Source organism: Rhincodon typus, chromosome 41 (assembly GCF_021869965.1).
Source record: "Rhincodon typus isolate 14 chromosome 41, sRhiTyp1.1, whole genome shotgun sequence".
Lineage (NCBI taxonomy): Eukaryota > Metazoa > Chordata > Chondrichthyes > Orectolobiformes > Rhincodontidae > Rhincodon > Rhincodon typus.
Genome location: NC_063372.1, coordinates 4,060,263 through 4,069,638, shown reverse-complemented (window position 1 = coordinate 4,069,638; position 9,376 = coordinate 4,060,263). Strand labels below are relative to the sequence as shown.

Here is a 9,376-nt window from a genome sequence, read left to right as displayed (position 1 = left end):
AATTCCACCCCAATAGGCTTGGGCCTGAGCCTTTTACTACCATCAGTAGTAACTGCATCAACTGTTTCTCATAGGAGACCGGAACCAAAGTCATACCCTTAATCTTCAACGGTTCTCCAGTGTATGTTCTCGGTCTGGCTGAGGTCTTGTGCAAACTTAAGGGTTGGAGTCCTGAGTAAGTGTTGTTAAAGACAGATTCTGCAACCACAGATATAGCTGTGCCAGTATCGACCTCCATGGGAACTGGGTGGCCATTTAACCAAACATTAATTTTAGAATTGCTTCTTATTTGGATGTTGCTAAGCAATGTAATTGTTCCAAGCCACATGCAGGGGGACATTCCAGGGTCTGCGCTCTGAGTACTGGAGTAAGAGACTTCTTACTCAAGTCAGGTCTTAAGACTCCTTTGTCTAGAGTCTGCATACCAGCAGCAACTACAATGGCTTGTCGGCCCAAATCCTGAAGAATGTTTTAGCCACTTGGCCAAATCCTGGCTTTGTTGTGGGGTTCTGCTGTGGTCTGGCCTAGGGTCTCTCTGCTCAGGTTGTGCCCTGTGTGAGTCTCTGCGATTGCCTACACTCGAGTGGTGATCCCCAAGCTCAGTCGGACAGGTGAGGGAGTCCACTTCCATTGGGATGCCCTGTAGCTACCATGTTCCACTTGCTGCATTTTCTAATGACAACACCAACAGTAGTGCATGTTTGAAATCCAGTTGGGCTTCAGCTAGTAGGCATATCTGCATAGTTACATCATTAATCCCACATACCAAACAGTCTCTCAGCATCTCATTCAGGGTCAACACAAAATCACATGCCTCTGCCAGTCATCATAACCTCATCAAAAATCCCAATAGAGATTCCTGTGGCTCTCTAACAGCCGAATAAAAGCAATAGTTTCTCACAATTAGAGGTGGTTTGGGGTTGTAAAATGCCTGAAAGCAACTCCATCAACTCTTGGAAGGCTTTAGTCTCTGGTACCACTGGGAAAGTTAAGCCCCTTATAACCAAAAATGCTGCAAGTCCACCAGCAGTCAGAAGGATTCCTCATTAGGGCAGATGAAAACCAATATCATTTGCCCAGAAAAAATTATCACATTCTTTCCACATACCGGGCCGTCTTTACCAGCAGGTTCAAATGAGTCAAGTTTCCCACATAAAGGCATACCCCAACTCAAGGACAACTGTTGCAAGCGAATATTCTTCAGGCACGCCCTGTTTTCTCTCATCACCGCTGAAATAACTGCACAAAAGGCCAGTATCCCATCACTAAGTCACCCCTTATTTACTTGTGCACAGTACACTGGCTGTGGCCAGCCAGCTCAGAGTCAGTCCCCCGGACTGAGGAGACTCTAAATTTCCTGATCATACTCTTTTATTCAAAATTCACAAACTAGTGTCACAGACACAACACAACATCAAAAACAAGTCACAGAAAACAAAGACGTTAACAAAGAACATCCTACAGAAAAACATTCAAGTCCAAACAGTAGAAAACAGTGTCCCAAACGCAGCACATAGCAAGGTCACTGTACATCAGCCAAATTGCCAAAGAGCAGAGACATTGACATAAAATACCGTATAGAAACGGTTCAGTTCAAACTGTAGCACAAAATCTTACAGACAAACACATAGCGTCAGTCACAATATATCAAAAACAAGTCACATTAACAGAGAACATCCGAAAAAAAAATCAGTTCGAACAGTAAATTCAAGTCCACATAAGATACGTGTCTTGAACACAACACATGGCAAGGTCACTGTACATCAGGTAATTCACCAAAGAGCAGAGGTGTTGACATAAAATATTGTTCACAAACACAGTTTGGTTCAAACAAAAGTACAAAACCACACAGATAAACACACAGTCCCAAAGCTTTTGGTTGGCCTCGTACACATGGTGGGGAGGCACGAAGACACGATACATGCACAAAAGCATAGCCCAAACATGAAGACACAGTATGCTCACAGAGGCACGGTCCAACACACGCTGAGGCATGGTCTATCCACAAAGGCCATGTCCACACACAAGTTCAGTCGAGGACCCATACACTAAAGCAGTGGCACAAAGGCCAGGTGCTGTTACCAAATCATCCATTCATTTCACCAATATAAAACAGTATCGCTGGCTGTGATCAGCCAGCTCAGAAATCAGTTCTCAAAAACAGCAGCATCACTGGCTGCAGTCAGCCAGCTCGGAGTCAGTTCCCAGGATGGAGGAGATGCTCATCTCCTGGTTATATTGGTTAGCCAGGGCTCTCCCGATTGGGGTCATTAAGCTGGGCCAATCAAGGATCTCGTAGTCAACAAGATCCAGCTGGTTCCAATCACTACAGAAGCCCCTTCTGGAAATCCAAATATATTACATCTACTGGATCCACTTTATCTGTCCTGCTTGTTACCTTCTTAAAGAATTCTAACACATTTTTCAGGCATGATTTCCTCTTTGTGAAGCCATTCTGACGTTGCTTGATCCCATCATGTTTTTATAAATGCTCTGCTATTGCATCCTGAGCTGATTTGAAGGCATCAGTGTCAGCTGAGTCATTGGTAGAACTCTCACCTCTATCAAGACGTTGTGGATTCAGGTTGCACTACATAGTCTTGAGCATGTAATCCAGGCTCTCATTCCTACTGCAGTACTGAGGGAATGCTGTTTTTCAAATGAGATGTTAAACTAAGGTTTTAGATGGATGCAAAAGATCCCATGTCATGTTGGTTTTAAAGAAGCAGGGGAGTTCTCACTGGTGCCCTGACCAATATTTAATCATTCAACGAAGATCACAAAACCAGATCACCTGTCATTGTCATAGTACTGTTTGTGAGACCTTGCTGTGAGGAATCTGGCTGCTGCGTTTTCTATATTACAACTGAAAGTCATAAAATCGGCTGTAAAATTCACTTACAGTAAAACTTGCGATGTCCCAGATTCAGTAAAGACACTACATAAATGCAAGTTCTTAATTTATTTTTCACCACAAAATAAAATACTGACCAATGCCCTGAATTGTATGAGGGAATAGACAATATTTCAATAAAAAGATTATCTACAGCATCATGTTAAAGAGATAGAAATAATATTCCTTGTTCATTTAAAATTACTGAATTAAATCCCTCAGGATTAAACATTGCTACCTGACTTCCTCTACTCAATTTGCATTCGAGATCAATCCTTGAAAGTTCACCTGTGAATTTGTCCATTCCTATGCAGATAATCCAAGCCCTCCAACACTTCTTTTAACACTGTTGCTATTACTGGCTCATCTAGCACGCCATTCTTGTGTTCATTGTTGCTGATTGTCCTCCTGATTATATCCAACATAGAGCCTGAAACAGGAGCAAGAAATGCTGGGTCACCATGCATCCAAACACAAATCTCTTTCTCTTACAAGCAACTTTGCTCACTCACTATCTCTCACTCTAACCTGCTCCCACTTTCCACCTCTCCAATTCCCTGAGTGCCTCAAAGTTTAAAATATCCCAATTTTGAATCTACTCAACTAATTAACACCAGAGTGATAGAATTTTTCCTCCTTTCTGTCTGAATTTTCTCACCTCCGCTCAGCAGCTTCATGACCAACCAGAGTTCATCCTTCACAACAAATGAGGTGAAATAGGTCACGACATTGGGGTGATTGCACTGACTCATGGCTTGAATCTCTTTCTGTTCAGAGAAAAACAAAGTGATCAACGTTTTGCAGCAGTATTTCATTATGTGCCTCTTAACTCCATGACAATCTGTCACAACCCAACGTAAGCTGGAACAACAGAAAAAGTCATCACCATAACAAAACACTGATTATTCCAAGTCACTCATCATCCTGACTTGGGAATATATTGCCGTTCCTTCAGTGTCACGGAGTCAAAATTCTGGAATTGCCTACCTAACAACATTGTGGGTTTCACAGCACATGGACTGTAGCAGTTCAAGAAGACAGCTCTTCGCCACCTTCTCAAGGGGCAACCAGGGATGGCAATGCATGTTGGCCCAGCCAGCGATGCCCACATCCCATAAATGAATTCAAAAATCCCTGAAAATATGCTGGAACAACAGATATTCTCACAAAAAAAAAAGCACTGATTGTATCTATTGCCCTCTATATGCTTGATTAGGTATGGGGAGGTTCAAACTAGAAAGAATGAATATGTGGGCTTAAAAGCAAGGACAGGGATGAACCTCGTTGTGAAGCCTTCAGCAGGTGCATGAACTGCTTATCTAGATTCACACAAAGCACAGTTTTCCTAACTCTATGATGCAAACCAGGCCTACTGCCAAACTAGAAAACACTGTTTGAATCTACAGCTAACTGAAGCCTGTAATTTTGTAGTGGACAAGCTCTACTCATTGACCCTGTGGCTGTCATTTAGTTTTAGTTTCTTGCTCTGCACCGGCTCTGAGATTGGCCATTGACCTGCTTCCAAGTTCTGTCAATGCCCTAGCTTTCACTGGTGCAACATCTTGTAGCACTAGCCACAGTAAGCACAAAAAACTTTGGCAAGACAAACTCTTGGCTAAATTTGGTGCCATAACTCACCAGGAGCTCGTCCATACTTGTGTTGCATTTCTCCAGATTGATTCTCTTTATTGCCACCCTCTCCTTCTTGGGTTTGCAGAGAGCTGCTTGTACTACAGCAGTGGCCCCACTGCCTGCAGCAAGAAAAGAAGAGAAACTCACAATTAGCAATCATAAGGGGAAAAAAAAACAGAAAAAAAACAAACTCATCCAGCATGCTGCTCTTGACTTTTTCCAATAGTCTCCAGATTCAGCAAAGCTTCTTCCAGGCTAATCTTTTGACAGACAGTTTTCTAACTCAAGGGTCAATTCTTCACAATTAGTTTACTGTTGGGACTGACCCATGATCGGTGGTCTCTTTCCAGAGGCGATCTTTGAGAAAGCTTTCTGAACATTTAACAATGGTCGAATGCAAGTTGCTGTTGACAATTGTAAGGTTTTCAGTTCACAGCAAGTTGCACCAATACAACTGAAAATCTAAACCACTTTGTATACTTGGGCATATGCAATCAACGTTTTTTTGATAAGTCATTATCTTCATGTACTAGGTCACAGGTTTGAACCTGAAATTGATACCTGTAAATTAATTGATTTCAGATACGTGACCGTGGGGAGCTAAGCAGAAACTAAGCCATTTTAAGCAGAAAGTTGGGGAGGTAGGGGGGAAATGGAAATATTCAAATTGAGCCACTTGTGGACATGGTCCCACAGATTTTATTAATGGATTAAATGACTGTCCCTTGTCTTAGCTAAAAGCTTAGGAGCCTTGGACGAACCCATTCCGTGTGTTGGAGCATCCTCTTCCATGCAGGGGCAGAGCTGAGTTGATGCAATTAAACCTATGCTCAGTATTCTTGCGGCACTGCCATTCATTGTTTAGTCTGTGTTTGACTGGTCTACCCCACAGCCCTTCCCCTCCCCTTTAAAATGTCTTACAACAGTATCACTAGCCCACCCATTCTGACACCAGCATTTTTGTTACTATCACTCAGTCAATTACCTGGTCATTTTCAAGTTGTTTCATAGACAAAAGAAGATGCTGAATCAATTTGTTAACTTTGGATCAACAGTGGCATTTTCATCGCTGATTCAGAACACTAGGGGTTCAAGCTCCAGTCCAGAGACTACAGCGCCATAGCCTAGGCTTACATTTCAGTACACTAAGTACTAAGGAAATATTAAGCAAGTTGGGGGTCAGTTAGCTCAGTTTTCTGGTCAGCTGGTTTGCCAAGCAGAGTGATGACTGTTACTATGAAGGACTCTCCTTCTCAACCTCTCCCCTCGCCAGAAGTGTGGTGACTCTCAGGTGAAACCACCACTGGTCAATCTTTCTGATGAGAGAATGGGACAATGGTGACTTTACCTTTTTTTACCAAGGGAGTGTAGAACTGCTGGGAGGTATCATGCTTTGGGATGATGGAAAAGATCCTATAATATTATTTGAAGTAGAACAGGGTAGTTCTTCCCTGTGGCTTGTCCAATATTTATTCCTGAATCAACACCACTAAAAACAGATTATCAGGTCATTAGCACATTGCTGTTTGCTATTTCACCCAATTGAACAGTGACTACATTTCAAGAATACTTGCTGTGAAGCATTTTAAGAACATCCCGAGGACAGGAAATGCACTATAGAAATGTGTTTCTGTAAATATTACAGGCCACATCTCCAAATTGATGCAGTAACTTCACCCAGTTACTGCTGAACTGTGAAAGTGCCTTGTTCCTGTTAATTTGCTGTGAGCAGGAAGTTTGCTGAAATTCTGCATGTTTACCACTACAAGGATAAACTCCAACAGTGCACAGAGGTAGAAGATACAAGGTAAAGGAGTATAAAAACAGTGACTATTCTTTAAAGAACTCCACTGGCTGTAGGACATCCTGAGATCATGAACAGCACTATATAAACGTAAGTTTTTTAACAAAAGGATGCATTTATAGACTATCAACATTTAATCAACAACTATGGAATATCTGGGAGTGGATTATCCTTAAAATAAATTGAAAACATTTCCTTCCTTACAGGCGTTGACTCCTTACTAGGGTGCAGTTTCTCTGGTACAAAAAATAATATGCTGCACATGCTGGAAATCTGAAACCAAAATAGAAAATGCTGCAAATACTCAGCAGTTCTGGGAGCACCTGTGAAGACAGAAAGAGAGTTAATGTTTCAAGTAGATGATCTTTCATAAGAACTCATCTGAAATATTAACTCTGTTTCTCTCTCCCCAGAAACTGCCTGACCTGCTGGATATTTCTAATGTTTTCTGATAGGTGAGAATCTCTCCTGGATATCTCACCCAACTGACCGTTCTTCACGTGAAGCTTAACAATGAGCATCGACAGAGTACTTCTCCTTGGAATGGGTGACACTCGTCCTGATCTCAGCAATATACATATCCATGTGTTTCCTACTGGGTGGTGGGCAGTCAGGAGCAAGAGCCCTGACTAATTTATTCCACTTAAGCACTGGAGGGCACAAATAGTTCCTCAGCCCCCAGTCTGACACCAGCTATACTCATCCAACTCAGCAGCTCAATCATTGCAGCTTTCCGTGGCTTGGCTCCACATCAGGTAAGTCACTGGGCAGGCACCAATAATTATTACTTAGAAAAAGCCAAAAAACCCAAGACGAGGTGAGAGACTACAAGTAAAAGTCGCCCAGTAGACACAGTTTAAAAAAATGGCAATATATTATCAAAGCAATGCAGAAACATATTTTCTGCTTTCATAGCAACAGTCTGGAAATCATTAGGAGTGGTCTGACTCTGGTAAGCAATGGTTCAATGTTTAATGTTCAGCTTTAATGGATCATGAATGGAAGATTCCAACAAACATGATAGTTGTGGTCCATGAACCACAGTCATAGCACTTAATAAGAATTAGCTGTTTCCTTCCTCACCAAAGTTACTCGGAGACAGAATGATGATGTTTACCTGTTAAGGTGGCATATTGCCAGAATTCCCACTGTTTAAATAAGCACATCCTGAGGGTCTAAATGAGCAGCACTTGTTCATCCCCAGTTCTTGCCCTTAGGAGGAGACCATGTTATCAAGGTTGGGAAAACCAGCAGCAAATGGCTGACTTTCTTCCATTTATTAAAATTGTTAAATATGTAAAACTCTCAAAAGTAAGTGTTAAACTTTAATATCTGCACTGTGACAGAAGCATACTAACTGTAAAACTTCAAATAGTAATTTTTTTACTTCACACTTTGCACAAGGGGCACATTTAAGTGCAGAATTAACTCAAGTGAATGGAATATCATACTTCCATGAATTTTCGACACAGGTTCCCATAGGAAACACAAAGTCAGAAAATTATTCTTTTAAAATAATTTTTTGATCACTACCGACTAGACTAACTCATGCTTCAAATTTCACAAACTCTGGACTAAAATATTAAACACAACATATAAAGATTTAAAAAACTATGAAAAATGTGTGTAGGAAAACCCCTCGGTCTTCATGAGAACTCAAACTCCCACACACCACAGCACCAACCCACAGTAAATTGACTAAATCACCACTCACAACTAATATTCTTCCATGATACTGAATACAAATATCACATAGATCCTTCATTTATTTCATTTTTCCCCAAAGATTTTACAATGTAAAATTAATTAGTCATCGTTTGACTAGAAAAAGGCCCAGTGCAATGTAATACTTAAACGATTTATGTAGAGACAGGTGTGGTTCCCACCCCTGTACTGTCAAGCCAGAGTGACAGAAATGTGAACACCATTGGCTTGGTTATCCAGGTTCCAATCATATAACCTTCTCTAGAAACCTTCCATCCATAGGCAAAGTCGGAATTATTCCAGAGAGTTTATCTATTCTTTCCTGGGATGTAGGCATCATTGGCAAGGCCAGCATTTATTCCCAATCCCATACTGACCTTGAATTAAGTGGCTTGTTTGCACATTTCCAAGGGCAATCAAGAGTCAACCCCATTGTTGTTCTTCTGGAGTCACATGTAGGCCAGACTACGCAAGGATGGCAGTTTTCCTTCCCTAAAGGACATTAGTGAACCAGATGGATTGTTATCACAACGATAATTGCTATGATTGCCATCATTGAGACGAGCTTTATGTTCCAGATTTATTATTTTAAATTACACCAGCTGTCATAGTGGGATTTGAACCAGGGTGGACAGAGCATTAGGCCCCTGGATTACTAGTGCAGTGACATTACCACAGCATGACCATAATCACCAAGACAATTGTGCTGGGACAATTATAGGCTTCTTCTATGTTCAATGTTCTATGTTCTTCTCAGTAATTAACATTCTCTTCCACCCACATATTCAATGTCAAATGTACAGACCTTCCAGACGTTTTCTCTCTAAGATTCAGACTGTTCATACAGTTGACTTAACCATGACCTCTTCATTCACTGGCTTTCTTCTCAGAGTAGCCTCGATTCCATGAAACTCTGTAGCTTTCTCTTGACCTCTGCAAACTTCACCACACTGTCCTTCATCAGTGCCCTCTCCATTCAACTGGTATTCCTTGCCTCAATGTTCATTGAGATCATTAATGCTTCCTCTCACGGGCATCATTCCCCTCTCCTTTAACACTGCTGATACCAACCTTACAGAGGTTGTCTACCTCTGTGCTACTACTCTAACATATCCCAAAATATCCAATGCATTTTCAGCAATATCTTCTCCTCCAGTCTCCACTTCTAATGTACCTGACTGTTTCAGGGTTAGTCTATTACTTTTTCTAGTTTGGACGGGTCTGTGTACATGCTGAATATGCCACTCCTCCACACCTATTGACTTCATGACTACTTCTATGTTAGATTGAGCAATGTTAGATCATGGATGAGGAAGAACTTTGTTCCATCAAACATTATGAAG

At 41.4% G+C, this 9,376-nt stretch overlaps 1 protein-coding gene across 1 annotated transcript in view; it reads right to left on the bottom strand.

Annotated features, from left to right (window-relative positions):
- The window catches only part of LOC109926101 (STE20/SPS1-related proline-alanine-rich protein kinase-like), a 54,973-nt gene extending 48,123 nt beyond the window's left edge, over positions 1-6,850 (bottom strand). The window contains exons 1-4 of the mRNA XM_048618844.1: positions 6,811-6,850; positions 4,532-4,644; positions 3,552-3,660; positions 3,182-3,323 (exon numbers count right to left, since the gene is read on the bottom strand). Coding sequence (XP_048474801.1) covers positions 3,182-3,323; positions 3,552-3,660; positions 4,532-4,644; positions 6,811-6,850 — 404 coding nt within the window. The remainder of the gene's footprint in view (positions 1-3,181; positions 3,324-3,551; positions 3,661-4,531; positions 4,645-6,810) is intronic.
- Positions 6,851-9,376: the final 2,526 nt, after the last annotated feature.